This window comes from Leopardus geoffroyi, chromosome B1 (assembly GCF_018350155.1).
Source record: "Leopardus geoffroyi isolate Oge1 chromosome B1, O.geoffroyi_Oge1_pat1.0, whole genome shotgun sequence".
NCBI lineage: Eukaryota > Metazoa > Chordata > Mammalia > Carnivora > Felidae > Leopardus > Leopardus geoffroyi.
Genome location: NC_059327.1, coordinates 15,343,999 through 15,370,640, shown reverse-complemented (window position 1 = coordinate 15,370,640; position 26,642 = coordinate 15,343,999). Strand labels below are relative to the sequence as shown.

Genomic DNA, 26,642 nt, shown 5'->3' with positions numbered 1-26,642 from the left:
TCCACTGTATGGTTATAACGCATTTTTTTTTTTTTAAAAGACACGTGTATTCAGCGTCATGATCAGACTATTACATTTAGCAATCAACAGCATGGGTGCAAAAAAAAAAAATCTACATTAAAACCCTTTGTTGGAGGGGCGCCTGGGTGGCGCAGTCGGTTAAGCGTCCGACTTCAGCCAGGTCACGATCTCGCGGTCCGTGAGTTCGAGCCCCGCGTCGGGCTCTGGGCTGATGGCTCAGAGCCTGGAGCCTGTTTCCGATTCTGTGTCTCCCTCTCTCTCTGCCCCTCCCCCGTTCATGCTCTGTCTCTCTCTGTCCTAAAAATAAATAAACGTTGAAAAAAAAAAAAATTAAAAAAAAAAAAAACAAAACCCTTTGTTGGAATGCTTTACGCTTTCCACAGAACAGAAACTAAAATAACCTGTTATACAATTAGTCACAAATACAGTCCTCGAGTTTTTTGCCCATACACATGAGTATTGTCTAAAACATGTCTTCTTTGTAGCAGCTAGGTCCTGCCACCACTGTGCTTGGCTGAGTTCACAAATCTGTTGTAACCTGTAGCTTCCCTGTCACTTCTCTGGCTCTCCTCTCCTGCTAAACTTTGTTTCCTGGCAGTAATTAAAACCTTCTGCCACTGCCATAGCTACTGCTGCTGCTGGGACCGCCATAGCCACCTTGGTTTCATGGTTTGGCAAAGTATTGGCCTCCACCACCATAGGGGCCAGAGCTTCTGCCTCCAAAATTTCCTCCTTTCATGGGTCCAAAGTTTGAAGATTGATTGTTGTAATTGCCAAAATCATTATAGCTTCCACCACCTCCAAAGCTGCTTCCATCGTTACCAAATCCGTTATAGCCGTCCCCACTGCCACCATATCCACCTCGCCCACTGAAGTTTCCTCCACGGCCAAAGTTGTCATTCCCACCAAAACTACCTCCACGACCACCACCGAAGTTCCCGGGACCACTTTAACCTCTTTGGCCGGAGGAAGCACTAGCCATCTCTTGCTTAGATAAAGCTTTCCTTACTTCACAGTTGTGGCCATTCACAGTACGGCATTTTTGAATGACAATCTTGTCTACAGAGTCATGGTCATCAAAGGTCACAAAAGCAAAGCCTCTCTTTTTGCCACTGCCTCGGTCAGTCATGATTTCAATCACTTCAATTTTCCCATACTGTTCAAAATAATCTCTTAGGTGATGTTCTTCAGTGTCTTCTTTAATGCCACCGACAAAAATCTTTTTCACAGTTAAGTGGGCACCAGGTCTTTGAGAATCTTCTCTCGAGACAGCCCTCGAGAGTTGGTTCCACAACTCTTCCAGCCACCTTATGTGGCCTTGCATTCATGGCTGCATCCACCTCTTCCACAGTGGCATAGGTGACAAACCCCAAAGCCTCTGGAGCGCTTGGTGTTTGGGTCTCTCGTTACCACACAGTCCGTGAGCGTTCCCCATTGCTCAAAATGGCTCCTCAGACTCTCATCGGTTGTTTCAAAGCTCAAACCTCCAATGAAAAGCTTCCGCAGCTGTTCAGGCTCTTTGGGAGACTCTGACTTAGACATGACGGCGGTGGGAGGGGAGACTTTCACGATGCTTACTCGGCGGCGTCCACGGGCAGAAAGCTATAACACATTTTTTTTGACATAACAAGATCAGTCCTGTTATCATGGTTTGGTGTTTTATTTTTTTAATTTATTTATTTAAATTAAAGTTAATTAACATTCAGTGTCATATTGGTTTCAAGAGCAGAACCCAGTGATTCATCACTTCCATATAACACCCAATGCTCATCCCAACAAGTGCCCTCCTTACTGCCCATCACCCATCTAGCCCATCCACCCCCACCCAACACCCTGCCAGCAACCCCCAGGCTGTTCTCTGTATTTGAGTATCTTATGGTTTGCCTCCCTCTCTGTGTTCATCTTATTTTTCCTTCCTTCCCTTCTCCTATGTTCATCTATTGTGTTTCTTAAATTGAACAGATATAACACATTTTATTTATCTTTTCATGCATGGGTGGGCATTTGGGTTGTTGTCCCTCTTTGGCTATCATGCATAATGATGCTCTGAACATTCATGTACAAGTTTCTGCATGGACACGTGCCTGCTTTTCTCTTGGGTACTTACATTGGAGCGGAATTGCCGGGTCACATGGTAACTCTGTGTTTAACTATTTGAGGAACTGCCAGTCTACTTTCCAAAGTGACCGAGCTATATGACATTTCCCACCCCACCCCCAGCAACGAAGTGGGGGAGGTTCTGATTTCTCCACACCTTTGCCGACACCTGTTGCTGTCTGACTTTCTGATTCTAGCCATCCTCGTCATTTTGAAACCTTCTCTTTTCTTGACCCATCAGATTTTTGGGCAGGCAAACACCACCCTGAAGCGATGGCTCCTGGACTTTGCCTCCAAGAGAAAAGAATCAGAGCTTCGCAGTGGCATCATTAGAAACAACAGCCTGTGGGACAAACTGATCTTCCACAAGATACAGGTGACAGACTCAAAACTGTCGTTTGTCATGTAAACTAACTTTGGCTTCAAAGTTTCTATGGGGGCTCTTTTTTTAAAGCAAAGTATGAAGGTAAGAGAGAATGGCATGTTTTTATTAAGTCTGGCACATTTCTAAAAATTAAGGACCAAGCCACCAAGTAAACCTCAGTATTCAGTATAAACCTGAGCAACGTGGTGAGATGGCAGGGAAGGAAAGGAATCAGGGTATTAGAGCTTTTCGAATTGTTTATTTTGCTTTGCTTTCTGAAACAGGTATGTTACTTTCAATGTCATTTTTTAGGCACAAGCGATAAAGAATGTGGAATAACGATATTATGTCCAAACAAATGCCAAAAAATGTGGTGGTTGCCCCCAGTCCACCACACTCTTGTGCTAATTCCTTAAAAATACGTGCAAGTAGGGGCACCTGGGTGGCTCGGTCAGTTGGGCATCCGACTTCGGCTCATGTCATGATCTCACGGTCCACGAGTTCGAGCCCCGTGTTGGGCTCTGTGCTGACAGCTCAGAGCCTGGAGCCTGCTAAGGACTCTGTGTCTCCCTCTGTCTCCCCCACCCCCAACGCCCCCTTGCTCAAGCTCTGTCTCTGTCTCTCTCAAAAATAAATAAACATTAAAAAATAATATTTTTTAATTGCAAGTAAAAAAAAAAAAAAAAAAAAACAATACCCACAAGTAGTGGTGTTGGGTTATTCTTCATACCCATTGAGAGTGAAGGGTGTCGCTTCAGCTCCAGCCAGGCATTCCTCCTTTGAACACCTGTGAATTGTGTGTGCATGGGTGAGCTCTGTGTAGCTGCGGAGAAGGAGTGGTGGATTGGGGGTACTGGGTTCCCAAAAGGTGTCTTGGAGAAGCCCACCAACGTGCAGCCATTTGACCCTCACTGTCTCCTCTCTCCTTGCCTTGTAAGTCGAGCCTGGGAGGAAAGGTCAGGCTGATGGTCACAGGAGCCGCGCCCGTGTCCGCCACCGTGCTGACGTTTCTGAGAGCAGCGCTCGGCTGTCAGGTGAGATGGGCGTCACTGCAGCCGATTGTCTCCGCCTTTTCCAAGCCCAGGAATCTCCTTTCCAAAAGTCATCCTTATAGTTCGGTGTCTTATTTTGGCTGGGAAGATCGTGTTATGCGTAGGTTGCTCGGAGAAAGGAGCGTGTATATCTTTAACACGAGGCGCGAGAAGATGCGTCTGTGGCCACCACGGACTGTGTGATTTTCTCTAGGGTCAAGCACAGTCCAGAAGACTTGCCTTTAACCAGGCCTGAGGTATAGAAATGGGTCGCAAGCGATAAGCCCCACTTGCAAACCATGGAGAAAAACCTGCCTTAAAGGGGTTGGGGGAGGCAGGAGAGACTGGGTGACATATAAGACATGCGTGGGCTAGAGCCGAGAGGTCACAGAGCCAGGACGTTCCCGAGTGGGTGGTGTGCAGTGTGACCTGTCGCGCCATGTCAGTGTCCCCCTGGCCTGTCTACAGGAGGTTAAGTAGAAGAAGATGACCATGGACAGAGGCTGGTGTTTTGTGTTGGGGGTGAAGATGTTTGGGTGCCATAACAAAGCCGTAGCAGTAGCCTTCAAATTTACCATATCCGTAAAACCTTGGTTTGCAGGCATAATTCATTCCAGAAACATGCTTGTAATCCAAAGCACTCCTACGTCAAAGCAAATCTCCAGAACCATTGGCTCAGCTGTGATCATGTGACGTTCGGCCTCACATACTGCTCCTATTGCAAGACATCGCTCGTTTATCAAGTTAACATTCATTAGAAGTGTTTGCCCGTCTTGTGGAACACTCGCGGAACAAGTTACTTGCCATCCAAGGTTTTACTTGTACAACATTTAAAAAGAGATTTCACTATGGTCATGGTCAGCCGTTGCTCAGGAGTTACAAGAACTTAATGATTTGTGCACTTGCAGCATGGGTGTGACTGTTTCCTTTAATAATGTTTCATCTCTTGCTGGTCCAGTTTTACGAAGGCTACGGACAGACCGAATGCACTGCCGGGTGCTGCCTGACCATGCCTGGAGACTGGACAGCAGGTACGCATAGCGGGCCACTGCTTATTGGAAGCTTGTTATTCCAACCAGAATTACTGGAATTGGGTTCATCATTGGTTCATTAACCAACTTAAGTTCTGTGTCTCAAGTGATTAGGCCTTGGGGCAGCCTCATAAATCAGGGCTCCTGGTGGAAAACAGCCGCTGTGGCAGAACAGAATGTGCTTTGAGGACCCAGCTGTAACACAGGGGGCAATGTACCTAGATTCTGAGGCTGACAGCTGAGACATGGATGCCCTTTTTACCAGGTTCAGAATGTTGGGCCCAACAGAGCCTACAAGGAATTGATTGGGGTCTAATTATTTGCTGGTAAATTCGAATTGAATTTACACTGGGTGCTGTGCTAGGTGACGAGACCGCAGAGCAAAAGAAACAAGTCCTTTCTCCAAAAAGGCGCAAGTAGAGGCAAATACGGAAGTCATCGATGGAGCAGCTGTCATGGATGAGGTTGTGTGTTAGGTGCTTGAGATGTACATCATGTGCACTTCATCGCATCCCTGTGAAGTAGGCCCTGTGACCCCGGAGAGGAAGTGATTATTGATTAAAAAGCGTGTAAATAATGTATAAGAATTTGCACAGCAGTAGGCTTTGCAGCCAGGATTCCAGCCCAGGTCTGACTGCAAAGTTTCTGTGCTCTCCTCTGTAGCACACAGGTAGTACAGAGTTCTCCACTCTGCAGACCCCGCTGATTTATTTGGCGTGTTAGAAATACGAGCGCGATCTAGTAACATGGATTCTAGTGTCTTGGACCCTAGTAGCACAATTCTGCTGGGACTCCCACCAACTGTCTGTGACCCTTTTTCATGGTTTAACTTATGCAAAAATTATTAAAACATAGGAGGAATTCTTTGTGATGCTCTTAAAACCTATCTCATTTCTGTTGTTTGTTTGTTTGTTTGTTTGGGAAAAGACAACCCCAGTCTGAACCACGTTGGGCAGGAGAGTTGAGTTAGCTGTGAAAATAAGCACCATCCTATCTTAATAAACTTAAATCTAAAACAAGTTCTCCCATACGTAAGGAAGTAAAGACGGTCTTGGTCAGAGCCAGGGGGTGTGGGAGAGAATAAACCAGGTTTGGCAAAGCTGCACATATTCTTTCTTTTTTTTTTTTTTTTTTTTTAGTGAATGTTTATTTATTTTTGAGAGAGAGAGCGTGAGTTGGAGAGAGAGAGGGAGACAGGGGATCCAAAGCAGACTCTGTACTGAGAGCACAGAGCCTGATGCAGGGCTTGAACTCACAGACCGTGAGATTATGACCTGGGCTGAAGTCAGACGTTTAACCAACTGAGCCCGTCAGGCACCCCTGTGTTGTTTTCTTACAGAAAACAGAGATGTTAAGTCTGTTGAGAGAGAGACGGCAGGTGATAAGCAGAGGACATCGGATCGTGGGAGCCTAGTGGAACTTTTAGAAAGCTTGCTTCCGGGTGTTTGTAGAAAACCCTTAAAACCAGCAGCCAAATTATTTCTACTCTGAAAAATAATTTGGAGCACCAAACTTGGGAGAGGTCCCTAAAAGACTTTTGAATATTTGTCTCTCTTTGAAGAATAAACACTCTATGTTCACTTCCTGCGGAGGGTGGGGGGCGGGGAACAGGATATAATGGGAAAAAACAGAAGTTTACACCAGCTGTTGTTATTGTGAGCAGGAGCAGGCTTGTTTGCTATAAAAGTAATTCGGCTTCAGGGTATTAGTAGTCCTCCTGGGAATGATCATTCTTTTATTGAACATGCAGGCCACGTTGGTGCCCCAATGCCTTGTAATTTTATAAAACTTGTTGATGTAGAAGAAATGAACTACCTGGCAGCCAAGGGCGAGGGCGAGGTAAGTGAACCCCCCTCTCCTGCCCCTCGTCGTTCACCCTCATTGCCATTCCTCTGACGGCCGGCCGTGACCCCTGCACTGCCGTGACCTCGGCACTGTCGTGTAAAGGCATTGAGCTTGATGTCATTGGTGCTCCGGGATCCAACAGGGTTCTTTTTGAAGGTTCCTAATGCGGGAGGGGTACCACTAACATCTCTTCTATCAGACACCAGAGGGACTTGGGCTTCAGAGCGTGCAAAGGCTCCAGTGCTTCAGGGTCTAGGGCACAGCTCTGGTGGGCTAATTGCCCTGGATACCTGTTAGCGAGCTACTGGCTAGCGGAAGGAAAGCCTAATGACTTCAAAGTGATTTCATCCCCCTTGGGGCTTTCCAGCAGCTGTGAGCAGGAACCTCAGGCAAGCATTAGCCCTACAACCTGACTGCAGCTGAGGTCGTTAAGACAAGGAAACAGGAGCATTGGAGGTACCCCCAAGATCCCAGCGTGGCTTTGGTAACTCCTGGATTATAGAATTCAGGGCTTCTGGCTAAAGGTGGAGACACATGCACACACACACACACACACACATGCACTCCAGCTTTCTCTGGACAGCCCTCAGTAAATGCTGTTAACAGATTATCTTTTCCCCCCACACTTCCGTCAAGATGTAATCGACCTACAACACTGTATGTGCTGTATGTTTATTTTTTTATTTTTTAAATTTTTTTATTTTATTTTTTTTTTTTCAACGTTTATTTATTTTTGGGACAGAGAGAGACAGAGCATGAACGGGGGAGGGTCAGAGAGAGAGAGAGGGAGACACAGAATCGGAAACAGGCTCCAGGCTCTGAGCCATCATGAGCCATCAGCCCAGAGCCTGACGCGGGGCTCGAACTCACAGACCGTGAGATCGTGACCTGGCTGAAGTCGGACGCTTAACCGACTGTGCCACCCAGGCGCCCCTGTGCTGTATGTTTAAACGGCACAGTGATTGGGGCATCTGGGTGGCTCAGTCGATTAAGCATCTGACTTCAGCCCAGGTCATGATCTCACGGTTTGTGAGCGTTCATGGGTTCGAGCCCCTGGGTGCCTCGGTCAGTTAAGTGTCTGACTTCAGCTCAAGTCATGATCTTACGGTTTGTGAGGGTTTGTGGGTTCGAGTCCCGTGTTGGGCTCTCTACTGATAGCTCAGACCCTAGAGCCTGCTTCAGATTCTGTATCTCCCTCTCTCTGCCCCTTCCTCACCCACGCTCTGTCTCTTTCTCTCCAAAATGAATAAACATTAAAAACAAAAGCTAAACAGCATGATGATTTGACATACATATATTGTGAAGTGAATTACCCACAATAAGTTTCATGAATATCCATCATCTCACATAGACATAAGAAAAAAAGAAAATTCTTTCCTTGTGATGAGAACTCTTAGGATCTCATTTTTTAACTTTTTTTTAAAGTTTACTTCTTTTTCGAGAGAGAGAGAGCAGGGGAGGGGCAGGGAGAGAGAGAGAGAAAAAGCCCAGCGTGGAGCCTGACATGGGGCTCAAACTCATGAACCATGAGATCATGACCTGAGTCAAAATCCTGAGTCAGATGCTTGACCAACTGAGCCACCCAGGTGCCCCTCATCTCTTAACATGTAAATATATCACATAATAGTGCCAACTGTAGTCACCACACCGCACATTCTGTCCCTGGTACTTCTCTTCTGACCAGAAGTTTGTACCTTTTCACCCCCTTCCTCTACTTTGTCCTCACCCCCCTCCATTCTTTTCCTCTTCAGGTGTGTGTGAAAGGGCCAAATGTATTCAAAGGCTACTTGAAGGACCCAGCAAAAACGGCGGAAGTTCTGGATAAAGATGGCTGGTTACACACAGGGGACGTTGGAAAGTGGTTACCAGTAAGCTCTCACCTCCCCTGTTCCCAGAGACTGTTGTTTTCTGCCATAGGGAAGAAAATGTCCCATGGGTTGCAGGGGGCGGCCTCATTTTTCTCTTTTCCTGCCAAGGGGGGTATGGTGTAGGCTCTTCCATTTCCTGAAGGGAACACACTTAACACTCTGAGCGTGCCCGGGTAGGATTTTCATCTTAACTATAACAAATAGGTTTGTTTTTGATGCTTGACATCAGTTCTGGTGGCTGCTTCCCATTTGAAATCCAGAGAGACCACGTACGGCCTTTTATCTATCCGGGCTGGACCTCGATGTTAAGACCTTGGTTTAACAAGGTGTGGGGAGCACTGTGGTAGACCTCCGGGAAGGTGTGGGGGGCAAGAATTTGTGAATATATGCGTTTGTTAGGTCTGTCATCTCATTACAAATAGGATAAGTGTTCCTCGGATTAGGCCAGCTCCTTTGGATTTAGTCTTAAATTTATGTAGAGAAATTCCAGAGTCCACATAAGAGGGAGAGTCATGTACACGAAGCCACATCCATAGGTTTGGCCAATTTTGCTTGCTGGGGTACCAACCACTGCTTTTTCTAAGTGGTTGCTGTGTGTTTAATTACAAGCACTGAAATGGCTAATATAATTTTCATTATTGTGTATTGGTCGATTCTTATAGATTTAAGGTGCACAATACTCCCCGAAATTTTTAGTGAAGTGGAAAATCCGCCCCTCATCCTGCCGAGCCAATTAATTCAGACTTCAGCATACCCCAGTTATTCAGAAATAAATTAAGTCCCTCTTTCCAAGTTCAAGAGGGATTACGTGTCAGTTCTAATTCTGGCTCTGGCGCTAATGAACACATTTCATAATCTCTCTGGACCTCAGTCTACTCCTTGTGAAAATGGCGCAGAACCAACATGGGATGAGAGAACCACAGAAACTCCCCAACAGCTGACTTTTGGAAGCCTAAGAATGACTCTAGGATGGGGATGGGTTGAATGGGGTGAGGTTTGGGTTACCAGAGGCGGGCACTCCTGACATCTGGCCAGTCTAGCGCAGAGATTGTAGCCTCCCCACAGTTATTGTGTGGGCAGCTGACCGACACTGCCCCGGGGGCCAGGAGCAGTCCCCTCCCCCGCCCGCCCCGAAACAATGACAAAGGAAGCAGGCGTTAGGCCTCTCTATAGCAAACATCCACTGAGCCCTCACTCTGTGCAGACAGCGTGCTCTGGGAGGATACGTCCCTGTCTGTACTCTCAAGGAGCAGGACTCATTCTTGGGGAGCCAGATAGGTAGCAAGCTACTAGGGACGAAGTGAAAGCATGAGCTCTGGGGTCCCTTCTCTCTCAATCTCTCCTCTCTCTCTCTCTCTCTCTTTTTCTCTCTCTCTTTCTACTTGACTCACTGGCCTTGGGCAAGTCACTTGGTCTCTCCAAGCCTGAGTTTGCCTCTCAGATGGGCTGATAGCTCGCCTCCGTGCCATGTTACCAGGATTAAATGATGCCCTGTGCAAAGTGCCCTGAACTGTGTGTGACTGACACGGGGTGGGCAGGGGCAGGGGGCACCAGCCACGGACCCACTGCCAGCCCCTCCCTCCCCTCTAATAAACAGAATGGTACCTTGAAGATTATCGACAGGAAAAAGCACATATTTAAACTGGCGCAAGGAGAGTACATAGCACCGGAGAAGATTGAGAACATCTACGTGCGAAGCGAACCTGTCGCTCAGGTGTTTGTGTACGGAGAGAGCTTGCAGGTATGGGCCCTCTGCCCTGGGAGCCATGTCACAGGGGCACGGCCAGGCCTCGTGCTCCGGAGCTTTCCGGTGCCACGGGGAGTTGGCGATGGGTATTGAATTGACTTTCATGTGCGACGTGCCAGAGTACTACTGGGTTTTGCTGCCTGGCATTTCTTATCCAGAAGAGTTTTTCTCTTTAAATTGCAGATTTTTATTTTACCTGGCTCGAGTGGCCTGGTGTACCAAGGGGAGTTGGGTAAAGATGTTAGGGAGTGAGGAGGGCACCTGTTGGGAGGAGCGCTGGGTGTTGTATGGAAACCAATTTGGCAATAAATTTCATACTAAAAAAAAAAGGTATGAGGGAGTGGGTACAATACGCTTCTAATTTAATTATGAAAGGAAATATTGATACGTTGATTATGAGAAAGTTTAGGATTTTCAAACATGTTAAACGCAACGTAGCTATGCTGTGCCTCCTGAACTGCTTTTGAGCAGTGGTGGTTCTGAACTGGTCTATATACATAAAGTTGAAAACCAAGGTCAACGCTGTAGGGGCACGTCTCTTTGCAAACTGTGGGGCGGATGATGGCAAGGAAGAGAAAGGGGTCTGGTTTCCTGAAAGTTCATCTTTTTTTCAAATCTTGAGACTTTTAAATACTTTTAAAAGAATATTTTCTTATCTTATAAGGAATACACCTAGTTTTCTTAGAGTGTGTACTGGGTTTTTTTTGACCTGGTACCTTACCATGCCTTTGATTTTTAGTTTTATTGTTACTAAATTGTAAAAAAGAAAAAGACGTTAGAGATTTAAAAAAAAATTTTTTAATGTTTTATGTTTGAGAGCGAGAGAGCACAAGTGGGGGAGAGACAGAGAGAGGGAGACGCAGAAATGGAAGCAGGCTCCAGGCTCCGAGCTGTCAGCCCAGAGCCAAACGCGGGGCTCGAACCCATGAACTGCAAGATCGCGACCTGAGCTGCAGTTGGCTGCTTAACTGACTGTGCCACCCAGGAGCCCCGCCCCCCCCCCTTTTTTTAATGTTTTGTTTATTTTTGACAGAGAGAGAGAGACAGAGTGCGAGGGCGGGGGGGGGGGGGGCCAGAGAGAGGGAGACAGAATTGGAAAGATTTAAAGAAAATGAATCTGTATAAATTTTCTCTCTTTTTTAGAGCAGTTATTTGATGATATCTATTGCCCCACTTGCTTATTTGATGCAGTTTTATTAAAATCTGTATATATATAATATGCAAAAGTAAATACAAATTAGGGTTTTGTCAGATTTTGATGCCCAGTGGCCCTTTTAAAACATTTAATCGCAAAATTCCTGATGCTGGGTGTAGTTTACAGCTGGGAGTTCTTAACCTGGGCTCCATCGACCCCTGGGGCTGGAATATGTTCTGAAGAGAGCGTCCGTGACCTCTGTCAGATCCTCCCCGGGGTCCATGGTACAAGATGACAAAGAAGCACTATCTCAGAGTATCTGCATCAAGCCGTGTCCTAACTCACTCGTCTGTGTTAAAGGCATTTCTCATCGCAATCGTGGTACCGGATGTTGAGACGTTATGTCCCTGGGCCCAAAAGAGAGGATTTGCAGGCTCCTTTGAGGAACTTTGCAGGAACAAGGTAAGGCTCCGAAGCGTGTGGTCCACCTCCCGGACCTTCGCCTGGCGCTGGGCCTGCCTCCAGGAACCTCCAGCACAGCAAGCGTGTTGTTTTCTTGCCTTACTAGGATGTCAGAAGAGCCGTCCTAGAAGACATGGTGAGGATCGGGAAGGACTCTGGCCTGAAACCATTTGAACAGGTAAGACTTTCATCACGGCGCACGAACCCCTGCAAAACAGGTTTCCGACTTGAGGATTTCGTGTGAGTAGGTGTGGAGCACGAGGTGACCTAAAGAAAGCCACGGGGAATGAATGATGGAGCGGCTCGGCAGCGGGAGGGGGTTTCTGTAACCAAGGAGTAGGCATTCTCCTTTCCTGGAGGTCGGGATCCAGACCCGGATTCTGTCGTGGGCATAGCCCCTACGCCGTGTGGACAGAGCCGGCTGGCCTGAGTCGGAGGGACTGGACCGGCCACAGGGCCTCCGTCCCTTCAGGTCTACGGGCTTTTTAGATTCAAGTTGTGTCTGCCCTCGTTTTTGCTTCAATCACCTCATTTATTTGCAGGTCAAAGGCATTACTCTCCACCCCGAATTATTTTCTGTCGACAATGGCCTCCTGACCCCAACAATGAAGGCTAAACGGCCAGAGCTTCGGAACTATTTCAGGTCACAGATAGATGAACTTTATTCCACCATCAAAGTTTAACGTGAGAAAGAAACCACACACCTCCAACGTCTCCTACTGATGGCCTTCACGTTGGTAATTTTGACTAGAGCACGCGTAGGAAAGGGAGCGTCCATGTTTGACTTGTGCATTCGGGGTTCTTGTCATAGGAATATTAGAGGACGTGGAACACTGCCTTACAGTCCCCTCGTGTTGCAGACCATGCTTATGGTGATACACAATTTCCAAAATGAGCCTTAAAATTGTAAAGGGGGAACTATAAATGTGCTAAGTTATTTATGACTTCCTCAGTTTTAAAAAAAAAAAAAAAAGGCGGGTGAAAACTTCTGTCTCCCTGTTTTTCTAACCAAGGGATTAGGATTTTGCTGCAAATTCTGCATTTGTCTGCTGCTCTCGAGTACAGTGCCCTGGAGGGAACCTGTCTCTTAAAAACAAGAACTGTCCCAGCTGGAGAACATCACAAGTGGACCAGAGATTCTTTTTTAATCCCTGCCTCCTTCCCTTCACCGCCTCACACACACTCTGACGATCCCTCTGATCCCGGGGTATGGAGCGCGCACGCTTCCCTGCTGTCCCTGTTGTCCTGTAGGAGCAGAAGTTTCCCAGAGAAGGACAGAACAGACTCACCTGAAAAGAGCACAGATTACGGAGTCTCCGATGAATGGCTGCTCACCTGAGCGAATGAGTGGATTCTGGCCTCCATGGGGCAGAATGCGCTCAGACCCTCTTCTCTACGCCCGCTTCCCTCCCTCCATCCCTTCCCAGGGGTTATTAAAAAATCTGCCTTAGACTCTGCAGTGAAGAGAAGCATTTCAAGAAGGAAATAAAATCACCTGGGTCAACCATGCTCAACTGTGACGCCTGTGTAACTGCTCACGTTATCTTCACCGAACCAGTCACTATTTGTGATGGCCGATGGAGTTTTAATGTGGTTTTCATATCAGAAGATTACGTTGTGATTAACGGGCTCCCCCCCACCCCCAGTAAACTCTCAGGCAAGGCATGTCTTTCAAAATATTAAGGGAATAGATCTACTTGGGTACTTATTGAAATGGACAGTAATAAACATTCTTACAATGCTACCTGATTTTTATGAAATGTATTTGCCAGGCCAAAATTCTAGGATGTAGAAATCTGGAAAATTCATTTCCTGGGATTAACTTCTCAAGGGATTTTTTTTTTTTTTTCTAAGTTAATTTGGGAAATTAGCTGCATTTCACTTTACTGCAAGTCTTTGCCACGTGTGACTGAATCAAGTTGTCATTTCGATACCGAAAGCAGTTGGTTTTGGATTTGTGAGCGTCCATGTATTATACAAGCACAACAGGGTTTGCACTAAAGAATTGTCATTGTAGTAACACTATTTGGTAGCCTAACTTCGTACGTGTATTCTTAATTGCACACAAAGTCAATAATTTGTCACCTTGGGGTTTTGAATGTTTGCTTTAAGTGTTGGCTATTTCTATGTTTTATAAACCAAAACAGAATTTCCAAAAACAATGAAGGAAACCAAAATAAATATTTCTGCATTTCAAGTGGGTGAAAGCCTCTCTTTTCGTGTCAGGGGTAATATTCGGGATAGCCTTGCATGTTTTGCACAAGGGAGCCGGAAGGGCCCTCGGCCTCAGCCCCACCCTCCCGTGTCTTCCCCGACGCTTACAGGGGCCAACCGGGACCCCTGGCTGGGCTCTCTGGCGCCAGCCCTGTTAGGTGGTGAAGAAAACCATGGTGTGAGCAATATAGATATTCTTGGAAATGCAAATTCTTTGCTGGGCAGCCAGGTTTCAGGAGACACTGGCTGTAGTTGGGTTTGATTGTGTGTGTTTTAGTAATTCTCTTACGAAGCACTGTTTTAGATGTCTCGCTTACAGCAGCTGCCGTTTTCTCTTCCCTTTTCCTCTGGTTCCACGCTGTGCTCTCGTTGTAAAGATTTCCTCTTCAGGTGCTCTGTAGTCCGCCCCCGGCTCCTTATGGAGTCTGTGACGTTGAAATCCGCCTCCTGCCCTCGCTCCCTCCCTTAAATCTCATGTTTGGTGTGGAGATGTTTGGTTTCTCCCTCTAAAGCTCAAGCCCTCTGCGCGTATCTCTTGAAAGCCTCCAAACACGTTCTGCCTTTTGTTTGAGTTATTAAATTCCTTTTCTTGTCTTCCCTCATCTTTCTCTTCTTCCCCTGAGTTGAGGAAATGTGAGTTTCTTCACACTAGGACATGACCTCCTTTTCCCTCCCTTCGTGCCCAACATGGCTTGCACACCAGTAGGAGTTCATTAAATAAATCCCATTTAAATAGGGGATTCCCATGTAAATATGAACAAATACTTGGAATTTTGAACAAAACTTCTCTTATAATGAAGCTGATGTACACGTTGGGTTTATCCTTTTTTAAAAAAATTGTATCCTATACATAAATGTATCATCTTAATCGTTAAAAATATTTGTGTAATGTTTATTTCTGAGAGAGACAGAGTGCAAGAGGGGGAGGGGCAGAGAGAGAGGGAGACACAGAATCTGAAGAGGCTCCAGGCTCTGAGCTGTCAGCACAGAGCCCCACGTGGGGCTCAAACTCACAAACCTTGAGATCATGACCTGAGCCAAAGTCGGATGCTTAACTGACTGGAACCACCCAGGTGCCCCCAGTTAATTTTTTTTTTAATGTTTTTTTTATTTATTTTGAGAGTCCTAAGCAGGCTCCGCACTGTCGTCACATAGCCCAACACGGGCTCGATCCCATGAACCGTGAGATCCTGACCTGAGCCGAAGTCAGACGCTTAACCAACGGAGCCACCCAGGCGCCCCTCGTCTTAGTCATTTTCAAGCCTACAGTTCAGAGACATCAGGTGCGTTCACGTTGTGCGGCCATCAGCGCCATCCGTCCACAGAACTCTTTCATCCTGCAAAAGCGAAACTCTCCTCATTAAACACTAGCTTCCATCCCCTCCTCTCCCCAGCCTCCGACCACCACCAATCTACTGGCTGTCGCCATGAATTTGACCCTAGGTAAATCCTACGGTGTAGCTGTCCTTTGGGACTGGTTTTTCCACTGTTCGCAATATCCCCAAGGTCGTACCATGTGTCAGGATTTCCTTCCTTTCTAAGGCTGAGGAGTACCCCATTGTGTGCACAGACCACGTTTTCTCTATCCGTTCGTTTGTTGAAGGATGTTTGAGTCGCTCGTACCTTTTAGCTATTGAGAATAACGTTGCTGGGAGCGTGTTTTAGTCCCTGCTTTCGATTCTGGTGGGTATTTACCTAGAAGTGCCATCGCTGGATTATAGGGTAGTTCTGGGCTTAAGTTTTGAGGAATTACCATATTGTTTTCCCCAGCGGCTGCACTGACCGTCTCACTGGCAATGTACAGAGATTCCAGTTTCTCCACATCCTGTCTGTAAACATCCTCTCTTGTTGGTTTCTGTGTTTTTCACGGTGCGCATCCTAGTGGGTGTGAAGAGCTATCTCATCATGGTTTCGCTGTGCATTTCTGTGATGATCAGTCAGGGTGAGCACCCTTTCCTGTGCTTATTGGTTGTTTGTCCATCTTCCTTGGAGAAATGCCTCTTCAAGTCCTTTGCCCTTTTTTTTCCTTCTTTTTTTTACAAGTTGGGTTGTTTGTGTGTTTTATTGAGCTCTGGGAGTTCTAACACCGCCTTTCGATTCTTAACTTTCATGGTGCTCTGTTGGGGGTCCGTGCCTGTTCAACAGCAGTAGATATTCAGTGGCACTCCATCCCACAAATCAAAACTAGACTTCGAAAGCCCTGTGGTCTGTGTCTCAAACCCAGCCAGAACAGAAGAGAGGGGCTTGACTTGGAATGAGGCAGTCTTTTCTTCCGTCCAGATGTCCTGGGTGTTAAGCTTCTTTCAAGAACAGCCAAAGGGGCGCCGAGGTGATTCAATCGGTGGAGCGTCCAGCTCTTGATTCCGTCGCAGGTCATGATCCCGCCGGGGTCGTGGGATCGAGCCCTGTGTTGGTCTCCATGCTGAGCGTGGAGACTGCTTAAGATTCTCTCTCTCTCTCTCTCTCTCTCTCTCTCTCTCCCTCCCTCCCTCCCTCCTTCCCTCTCTGTCTCTCTCTCCCTCCCACCCTCTATTCCTTTCCCCTGTGCATGCTCTCTCTGAAACAAAACAACACAACAGCCAGAGAGCAGGAGTCTCCACCGTAGAGCCCTAGCGAGGAGGTGTGAGTAGGGCAGAAATGCTAAACCACTTAGCGCTTTAGTGGCTGTGCCCTCACGGCTCCTCCTGCCCCTCCCTGCAGGCCCCAGCTGTGACCCACCCTCACTCTAGATCTAAACTCAGAAAAGCAGTTTGTTTTTAAGTATATTTGGCACTTGGTAAATATTTTTGCCCCACTCCCACATTTCAGATTACTTGGAATAATAATAATAACTAAAATGCTTTGGACGTCGCCCCGTGCCAGGCACGATTCTTGGCATTTTTACACAGATGACCCACTTTACATTACAACCCCTGGAGCCAAATGCTACCGTTGTCCCCAGTTTACAACGAGGAAATCTAAGCACACAGATAATGTGATCAGTGTCCCACGCCCAGACGGCATGGACTCCGTCTGGCTCCGGACCCAAGCTTTCAACCCCACGCCATGGATGTTTCTTCTTGTCTTAGACCGTGAACTTCCTGACGAGACTTGCCAGCGGAGTTATTCCTCGGTGCCAGTAGTTCTGCCTCGAAGCTTCGGTACAGATGGTCTCGATTCCTGCCCTGTGATTGTTCTTTGTCCTGGCAAGAGCTAACACCACCTCCCAGAGTTTTGTTCTGGTTTTACGGCTTCTCAGAAATTAGAGTTGCTCTCTGTGATGTTGGTAACCCCAAATCCACCAAGGACTAAAAGTTTCCTAGAGCCAGCCGCTCTGTTTGAGGAAGAAGATATGTGGAAAGCTGGGTCACAGGCCAACGGCAGGTTCATGAGGTCCCTCAGAAGTTCTAGAAACCCTCCTCAGTAACAGCTGCAGGGGCTGTGGATTTGGTACGGCCAGTGTGCCCGCCAGTGTGCATTCCTTACTGACGTCCCCATTCAGTCCTCACAAACCCCTGTTAGGCAGGGGGTGAGTCCACAGTTATGTGTTTACCCTCAGCCAAGCGCCAGGCCCAGTTCTGTGCCGTGGGGACACAGCAGTGAGCTCAGCAGACAGGATCCTCGCCCTGACGAGGCTCCCTGGGTAACAGAGATGGACGGACACACAGGAAACAAAAAAGCAAGCACAAGAATTCAGATTGTGATGGTGCTCTGAAGAAAACAATTGCTAGAGGATTGGGGAGGGGACCACAGGCCTGTTTTAAGTGTTGCGGTCAGACGAGGTCCCTTTGAGGAGGTGACTGTGGGGGATGATCGGAAGAAGGAGGAGGGGAACCAGCCTTGCAAGGTTTTGGGGAAGGAGGTCAAAAAGCAGAAACCGTGAGTGCAAACGTCCTGAGGTGAGAAAGAGCCCGATGCATCCCAGGGCCCAAAAGAAAGTGAGTAAGGCTAGAGCATCATAAGCAAGGGAAAGTGTAGTACTGGGGAAAAGTTAGAGATGAAGGAGGGCCAAGTTAGCGGGCCTCACGGCCCAGGAAGGAATCTGGGTTTTACCCTGGGTTCAGGAGGAAACCAAAGAGGTGTCTGAGGCAAGGAGTTACCCTCCCTGAGTTCCCCTTCTCAAAGACCACTCCTGGAGACCGTGTGAGGACAGCATAGGGCATGGTGGCTTGAACCAGGTTGGTGGCAGCCGAGACAGAGGAGGAAAGCAGGGGGGGGGGGGGGGGCTGCGCATGGGGAACCGGGGAGCGGAGGGTTCAGGATGTGAGCGCAGGGGGGTGGGCGTGCACCCGCCCTCACCGAGCTGGGAAGACTCGGCATCGGTTTTGGAGGGAGGGAGTCAGGGGTCGAATTTGGACCGTTTCTATTGGAGGTGGCTGCCCGACCAGCATGTGAAGACAGGAGTGTGCGGCCCAGAAGACAGTGAGGCGGGAGATAACACACTGGCAAGCCAACAGCACACAGAAGGTGAAAGAGACTCGGCCGGGGACCCTGGGGGACCAGAAAACCTGGATGGGAACCAGAGGAGGTCTAAGACAGAACCGGCCTCGCCTATTTGAAAGGGAATTAAGGAGCCAGCAATGGGGACTGAGAATGGCCTACCGTGGAAGAAGGTGGGAAACCAAAGATGGGGTGTCCCAGAAACCAAGAGAGAAAAGGTTCGGGGAGGAAGGGGATCAGTTATGTCATATGCTATCAAAAGGTAGGGGACAGACGAACGTCCGCTGATCCCGCAGTGGTGGCCACCGTGGACATAAGTGTTCCAGCAGGGCAGAAAGGGCCGAAGCCGGGGGGTGGGGGGCGGGCGGTGGGGACAGGGGCTCCGGGGAAGTCAGGGAGATCAGCTAACTACTCCTGAGTTTTCCAACTGCAAGACCTCTCTGCCTCGGTCAACTTTTTTGCTGTCCCTCCCCCTCCCTGGTGTGATGCCCATCACTGTGTCAGACAAGTCTCCTTCATTCGACAGTCCTCAGGTACGGCTAATCTCTCCATTGTAAATGGAGAGTTGGCAGCTTAGTTCATGTCACGAGGTGGAGGCGGGTAGATGCCATCGACTCTGGAATTTTCGTCCACGTTTCCAGTGATCTTTTCCTTTCTTGGCAGCAGAAGCAGGAGAGAAGTCTGCCAGTCTGTCCCAATTGCCAGGCAGGGCAGGAGGACAGAGGGCAGAAGGCCTGAGGGCTGTAGACCGAGCGTCCCTCCCATCCCTCCACCTCCAGCCCCCTCTGCATGTATCACGGGAAGTGGCCATTCCTCCGTCCTCGGCCGGAGCAGCCTCAGCGCCCAGAGCCAAGAAAGTGCAGCCCCCGTTACCACGTGAGTCTGCAGATGTGAGGTCCCCGAGGGCAGCCCTTTCTCCACGGGGTCCTGGAAGAGATGCCCAAATCTGAACTCCCTCCTTCGCTCAGCACAAGTCACGGGGAAATCGACCCACCTTACCCGTTGTCCATTATTTGGCATTAAAAAAAAAAAAAAAAAATCCACATTTTTCCTTTTTGACTTTTAACTTCTCACTGTCGGCCTGCTGAAATGGTAGGCGTCTTGCTGGCTCAATTCTGCTTCTCGGCACTGTTCTTAAGGTACAGAGATGTTCTGTTCTTGGCCAGACGCAGGGTTTTGGTTTTGGGTAAATACAAGTTCTTAGCCACTCACTTTTGTTGAGATTTTTCGTGGGGGCGGGGGGAGGGGAATGTCAGCGTTCCCTAAGAGAAATTGTCCTTGCTGAATACTGAAGCTGCTGGATTTTCCCCCAAGAGCTCTGGGCAGGCTCCCTGCTTTGCATGTGGCCAAAGTCGGAGGGTAAGTCCTGAGAGCAGCAGCGGGGCCCTGCCACAGGGGCACCTAAGCCCCAGGCACGGTCCGGGGCACGTGTGAAGTGTGTGTGAAACCGGTTTGCTCACATTCTGCATTGGGCAACATCTGCAGCCTGTGCACACACAGAGGGACTCTCCCTTAAGAGTCTTGTGCTTTCCCACACCCACTGATAACGCCTTCCCCACCCTGCTGCACTCCCGCCAGCTCCCCCGGCACCCCCCCCCCGCCCCCACCCACCCCGCCAGGTGGGGCACCCAGGAGGGATTCCAGGGCCGCCACTGTCTTGCTGAGGCTTTCTCCTATCATCTGTTGGATGTGTCCACTCCCCCTTTCCTGCTGCCCAGAGTGGCAGCTGTCTTCCACTGGGACCACTGCACCGGCCTCTTCGTTGGCCTCCTTGTGTCTGTGTTGATCTCTACTGACTCACCCTGTTTTCCTCTGCTTTGCAGCAAGGATGATTTTTCTAACTCGTAAGTCTTATCGTGTGGTTGCCCTGTTTAAACCTTCAGAAAGTTCCGGTTGCTCCCAAGTCTGAACTGCTTAAAAGACTTAGAGGAGGCCTTCTCAGACTTTACTGTGCCTCAGATGCCCTGGGGATCTTAAAATGCAGATGCAGATTCAACGCGTTGGGCGCTGGGCCTAAAATTGTGTGTTTTGAATGGGCTCCCCAGGGGATGCCAGCGCTGCTGGTCTGTGCAGGACATTTTGAGGAGCAAGGAACTGGAGGACCCCTGCTGATGTCCCTAGCCTCGTCTTCTGCTCCCTCCCCAACTCTGCTCCAGCCACGCTGAACTTGTGCTAGCTTCCAGAATACGTCACATGCTCGCTTACCACTGGGCCTTTGCACATGCTCTGTCTCCCTAGAGCACGCTTACCCTGGCCTAGCTGGCTCCTGCTCCTATTCCAGGTAAACTGTAGATCCCACTTCCTCTGGGAAGCCTTCTCCCATTCTCCAAGCCTAGGAAATAAAGAGCCTGGCATGTTTGCGGCCTGGCAATGGTGTGAGGTGGAGAGGGAGGGTGGTTGGTAGTGATTTTCTTTATGCTAAGTGACAAGGTTAAAGGGGTGAGCAGGCTGGCCTGTGAGAACAGGGTGGCAGCCAGAGGGTAGGGGTAGCTGTTTACTCTTACAGAAGGTTCCAGAAAGAAGGTTTTTGTGTCACCTGGGGTTGGAGAGGGAAGTACGTCTGGCATGAGGTTGTCTGGCTGATGGTACTCTGGCTCTTTTCCTTTCTCAGCTGAGCAGTGAAGGATCCCTGAGGTAAGGACTCCAGTTGCCTTGAACTCTGTGAACAAGGTCAGCTGCACAACTGTGTGTCCTCAGGCCACCCAAAAGTCGTGTCAGAGAGCAGGGACATTAAAAGGATGAGAACTGTTTTCAGAAACTTCTTTTTCTTCTTTTTTTTTTTTGGGGGGGGGGGGCACAGCTTGAGAGCGAATCATAGAGACAAAGAAAGTTTCTACTGTAGAGATTTTATTTCTCTTAATTTTCTTACCAAAATCTCTTCCTCTGGGGTGTTCTTTTGTTTTCTCTTTCTCACTTGTGCGCTCATGTGTCCCTTTCACAAGTTTGAGTCATAAAATGAATTCCTCTGCAGGTTGGAATCAGCTATTGCTTGGCCAGAGAAATCCTGGACTTTGCTGGAATGGTCCTGCCAGGCTTCCTGCACCAGACGCAGCCCTGCAGGGAGCTGGGAATGGAATCTGAAACATGTGACGTTGCAGGTCATGATGCAGTGGTCAGGCATGTGATCTCAGCTTGGCTGCGGGCAGTGCCAGTTAGGTCTAGAAAAAGTAGGACGTTGGTTGCACGGCAAATAAGTTCAGTAGTGGGTATCAGAGCCAAGGAAACGTCCGAGAGCTTGTGACACACGGAGGGATCGAACGTCATCGCAGTTCGCGGCAATGGAAAACTCTTTCTGCCCCCCAACTGAAAAATATACCGCGTACTACTTCCTTTCTGAATTTTATTTCCTCTTTGTCACAAAGGGAACATCCAAGCCGAGGTCTCCTCCTTCTTGGCCCTGGCCTTGCCCCGCGGGACGTTTTCAGTTCGTTTCGCAGCGTCATTGTTACAGATGGTGAGCAGTTGGTCTGTTTACCACAGATAACGACCTTAGTTTCTTCCCAAAGAGAGCTGCCAAGTTCAGTGGGTTATTCCTGTGCACCCAGTAATTAGCAGGTGCTGCAGGAAGTTAGAAAAAACACAGAAGGGAAATTTGAGAAAGAAATTATTTCCTTTATTTTCTTTCCCACACGAGAATATCATACCCTTTGCCTTCAGGGAGACTTAAAGGCATAAGCTTGACGTATAAGAGAGGATAATGCACATGACAAGGAAAAATGAGTTGAGCAACAGGTAGTTAAGAGATGGAGCCTTACTAATCTTGAACAGACTTTGAAGCAGAAAATGTGAACTCTGGTCTCCAATTACATCTTCAAACCTCCAGTCCTGGTCTTCATCTGCCCTCTGGTGGCCACGGTTCTGAACAGAAAATTCCACCGAAGAGCTCCCCTGAAAGAAAGCAGAGGCCCAGTAAGAAATGATAAGCATGGGGCGCCTGGGTGGCTCCGTCGGTTAAGCGGCCGACTTCAGCCAGGTCACCATCTCGCGGTCCGGGAGTTCGAGCCCCGCGTCGGGCTCTGGGCTGATGGCTCAGAGCCTGGAGCCTGTTTCTGATTCTGTGTTCATGCTCTGTCTCTCTCTGTCCCAAAAATAAATAAACGTTGAAAAAAAAAATTAAAAAAAAAAAAAAAGAAATGATAAGCATGTGTGTATGTATGGATATGGACGTATATGTAAGTGTATATGTAAGTATATATGTAAGTGTATACATAAATGTATATGAATACTCCGTATTCTTTACCTCTTATCTTCATGGTAAACCTGTAAGGTAAATAATAATATTCTCACTTAAAAATCAAGCTAATACGGGCACCTGGGCGGCCCCAGTTCGAGCCCCGCGTTGGGCTCTGTGCTGACAGCTCAGAGCCCGGAGCCTGCTTCAGATTCTGTGTCTCTCTCTCTCTCTCTCTGCCCCTCCCCTGCTCGCACTCTGTCTCTCTCTGTCTCTCAAAAATAAATAAAGAAATGAAAATCAAACTAATAATTCCAAAACATGAAGTTAATATATACATCAACCCATTTCATGGGGAAGATATATTTCCACAGAGGAGTGTCTGTGCCCCAGCATTCAGTTCATCCCGAGGTCCAAGATGTTTTGTAGTTCTTTATTTTCTACATCTGTATTATAAAAGCAGTCGTTGTGGTGGGGTTTTTTTTTTGTTGTTGTTTTGTTTTATCAAACTTTTTTTTTTTTTTTTTTTAGGGAGAGAATAGGAGCAGAGTAGAGGGGTTGGGGCGGGGAGAGAGAGAAAGAGAGGGAGAATCTTAAGCAGTTCCACGCTGAGTGTGGAGCTCAGTGCAGGGCTTGATCCCACAACCCAGAGATCATGACCTGAGCCGAAACCAAGAGTTAGATGCTCAACCTGCTGAGCCCCCCATGTGCTCCAATAGTGGTGGGGTTTTTTTCACTGTCCAAACATGAGAGTATGTTACATCACACTCCTCCCACTGTGATGTCCTCCAGAATTTCTGCAATCACCTGTCCTCTGCTATCCCCCAGCACCCTCTGGTTGTTCACATTGCCCAGGCTACTTACAGGGCTCCAGACCTTCCTCCCTCCTGTGTGTTTAGCCCTCTTCCCACACCCATGCTTCACCCGTCCTGGCCACTGTCCCTGATTCTTTCCAACCTCCCTAGGTACGCTAAGATTACAAGGTTATTGACTTTAACGAACATTCACAAAGGGTTAACGGCGATAGAAAGAGTGCACACAACGCACACATCTGACAATAGAAAATACGGTAAAAGCTTGGATTGCGGATAACTTGTTGCTGGGAGTGTTCCACAAGACGAGCAAACATTTCTCATAAATTTTCACTTGATAAATGAGCGATGTCTTGTAATATGAGTAGTACGAGACGCCGGATGTCACATGATCACAACCGAGCCAATGGTTCCTCTCTCTCTCTCTCTTTCCCTCTCTATCTCGCACGCGTGCGCTGTGGGACTGTGGGTGATCATCTCCCACGCTTGGATGCTTGGTCTCAGGCTGTGGTGTTTGCAGAAATCAGTGATCTTTCAGAACATTGGAAGGTGCCCACAACTGGCACTTGTGTATTTTATGTCACTTCCAAGCACCTATGGACAGTCCCTTGTTTTTCCATCCAAGAGTAAGCTTAGGAATGCTTTGCTTCCTTCTAGGTCAGGCTGCCTGCAGATATAGACCCTTTCCTTTGCTGTCTTATTGCCAGTTACATGAAATACAGTAAATGACAAGAGTTTATTAATACTGTATTGCAGTCAACATCCGTTAGTGATAGTGAAAGTCTCCTACACGATAACCCTCCTGTGTCTTGTCTCTCTCACACCAGCCATGAAGTTTGCAAACAGAAGTGCAGGTTAATTTGTTTATTTTTCTTTATATTTTGTATTTTCTTTGTTGTATTGTATTTCAGTACTGTAATCATTTTTATATGAATATTTTTGGGTTGTGTAATGAATCATCTGAATTTCCATTATTTCTTGTGGGAAAATTCGCTTTGATATACAAGTGCTTTGGATTATCAGCATGTTTCCAGAATGAATTATGCTCGCAAACCAAGGTTTTCCTGTATTGATGGGCAACGGCTTCCTGAAAAAGTAATCTGCCATTGTCTTCGTAGTTTCCCAGTGACCGCATCTTCCCTTGGCTGCAAACTCTCCGATGTGCTGGGCTTTTCTTTTTCCCTTTACTGATCCTTCTCGCCTCTCGAGCCGCTGGCCTCCAGCCCCCACACTTCTGATACTTGTCTTGGGCCTTCGCGTTCACTTTCTTCCACCCAGACTGGGCTCTACACCAGAGCAACTGGGAGTCTTGTCCATGTTATAGCATTATTTGCTTCATCATACCACGTGCACCCCAGAGAGCCTGGAATCCGCCCCCTTTCCTCTCCCCTTTATTCACCCAATTTGAGAATCGCTGCTCGAATCTGACAGTTTAACCGAGAAGGCAGCATGAGGGAGTGGAACCAATGTGTTTGGTATTAGAACACCTAGGCTGAAATCCTGCCTCCCCTATGACAGATGAGCTCTGCAACCAACCATGGGCAAGTTTCTGCAGAGGAATTGGAATTGCCTGTCTCCACAGCATCCATTTCCTGCTTTCCCAATTTCCAACCCCTACCCACCACCCCGATCCCAATAGGAATTCATGTGGTTCCGGGAAGTTTGTGAGTGTATTCCAGTTCTTTGACCCCAGGAGTTGATCCAGAGGTTGTTTTTTTGTTAATGTTTTCGGGTCAAGGTTATAATCCCCAGTTGCTTGGTCAAACACAAGTCTAGATGTTGCTGGAAAGGGTTTTTTGTTTTTTGTTTTTTTTTTAGATGTGATTAATATTTATTTTTTTTAACGTTTGTTTATTTTTGAGACACAGAGAGAGACAGAGCATGAACGGGGGAGGGTCAGAGAGAGGGAGACACAGAATCTGAAACAGGCTCCAGACTCTGAGCTGTCAGCACAGAGCCCGACGCGGGGCTCGAACTCACAGACCGAGAGATCATGACCTGAGCCGAAGTCGGCCGCTTAACTAACTGAGCCACCCAGGTGCCCCTTAGATGTGATTAATATTTAAATAAGTAGACTTTGAGTAAAGCAGATTATTCTCCATAATGTGGGTGAGCCTCACCCAATCAGTTGAAGGCCTTAAGAGCAAAGACTGGGATTTCCCAGTGATGAAAAAATTCTGCCTCAAGACTGCAGCCTAAAAATTCTGCCTGAGTTTCCAGCATACTGTCCTGCAGAATTCAGACTCAAGGCTGCAACATCAACTCTTACCTGAATTTATAGGCTGCTGGCCTGCCCTCTCCAGTTCAGACTTGCCAGCCTCCACAATCGTGTGAGATAATTCCCGAACACAAATCTCTCTCATGTAGATGTATATAAATATTCCATCCAGAGTGCTGAACCTCTTCCTGTATTAACAGTTGGGTACTTTATTTTTTAAATACGTATACGTGAGAGATTTATTTTATATTTATAAATATACATACATATACATATATATAGGCAGTGTGGGTGTGCACGCGCCTCCTAGTGGTTCTGTTTCCCTGGAGAACACTGACACATGTAGGTATGTCACCAAAACCCCGTTAAAGCTTAAGCTTTTTTCTGGGAATACTGGGACATAGCTACTCCCTTTGTTTTGAATGGTGGAGTTCTGATGTGAGATTTGGGACAGCTGCTAGGTGCAAGCTCTGGGCTCGGATCCTAAGATCCAATGCAGGCACTACCTCTTAGCACCTGTGGGACTGCTCCTTCGTTTCCTCGTATGCAAAGTGGGATTATAGTGCTCACCACATAGGGTTAGGGAAAGGTTGAAATGGTTTACTACTTAGAACAGTGCCTGGATCATAGTAAATGCTCAGTAAACCCAAGTGTTGCTGCCAATGCTGCTGCTGATGTACACGGCCTGATGACAAGCTGATGTACAAGAAGGGCAAGAAAATGGCCCCATCAGAGCCCTGACGGCTTCTCAAACCTCTAGGTCAAACTGTCATCGCTGTCAAAGCCATCCTGCATCTGGGGTTTTCAGTGACATAAGCTCATAAACTCCTTTCATTTTTTACACCTATTTGGGTTCAGTTTTTATTTCATATCCAGTGCTGAACATCTTCCCGTCTTCACAGTTGGGCAGTTTCTTTTTTCGGATCCACAAGTTTGAGACCCATGGCCCTTTTCCCAGAAAATGGAGCTACCTGTCGACTCTATTAAGAGTGACGAGTTTCAGCGGCTCCAGGAACCCCATTTCTAAACCCGTCAGCAGGGTGGTACCTTCAGTTCCTGAAAGGTGATTTATTCCCCTATGGCAACTGCCCAAATGATTCCTGGGTGAGGTGATTTCAGTGAGGAGGAATCAGGAAGGGACTGGGAATGATGAAAAGATGATGGTCTTAAGGGACATGCAAATGAAAAACATAATAGGATACCATTT

At 47.7% G+C, this 26,642-nt stretch overlaps 1 protein-coding gene, 2 long non-coding RNA genes and 1 pseudogene across 9 annotated transcripts in view; 2 read left to right on the top strand and 2 right to left on the bottom strand.

Moving 5' to 3' along the window:
• Positions 1–13,798, top strand: part of ACSL1 (acyl-CoA synthetase long chain family member 1) — a 72,647-nt gene extending 58,849 nt beyond the window's left edge. For all 6 annotated transcript variants that reach the window (XM_045453188.1, XM_045453191.1, XM_045453180.1 and 3 more), the window contains exons 13-21: positions 2,360–2,494; positions 3,421–3,516; positions 4,472–4,544; positions 6,295–6,383; positions 8,141–8,257; positions 9,855–9,998; positions 11,500–11,601; positions 11,708–11,779; positions 12,144–13,798. In XM_045453188.1, the coding sequence (XP_045309144.1) occupies positions 2,360–2,494; positions 3,421–3,516; positions 4,472–4,544; positions 6,295–6,383; positions 8,141–8,257; positions 9,855–9,998; positions 11,500–11,601; positions 11,708–11,779; positions 12,144–12,284 (969 nt within the window). In that variant the 3' untranslated portion in view covers positions 12,285–13,798. The remainder of the gene's footprint in view (positions 1–2,359; positions 2,495–3,420; positions 3,517–4,471; positions 4,545–6,294; positions 6,384–8,140; positions 8,258–9,854; positions 9,999–11,499; positions 11,602–11,707; positions 11,780–12,143) is intronic.
• The window catches only part of LOC123585270, a 33,569-nt gene extending 10,107 nt beyond the window's left edge, over positions 1–23,462 (bottom strand). The window contains exons 1-3 of one of the 2 annotated variants that reach the window (XR_006706028.1): positions 23,449–23,462; positions 18,094–18,106; positions 374–570 (exon numbers count right to left, since the gene is read on the bottom strand). This is a non-coding gene — a long non-coding RNA (uncharacterized LOC123585270). Of the gene's footprint in view, positions 1–373; positions 572–18,093; positions 18,107–23,448 lie in introns of those variants that run through there. The other variant, XR_006706025.1, reaches the window with a different exon arrangement.
• LOC123585264 lies at positions 583–1,617 on the bottom strand (annotated as a pseudogene).
• On the top strand, positions 20,155–20,992 carry LOC123585280. Its single transcript, XR_006706035.1, has 2 exons — positions 20,155–20,515; positions 20,846–20,992. It is a non-coding gene; the product is annotated as an uncharacterized LOC123585280 (long non-coding RNA).
• Positions 23,463–26,642: the final 3,180 nt, after the last annotated feature.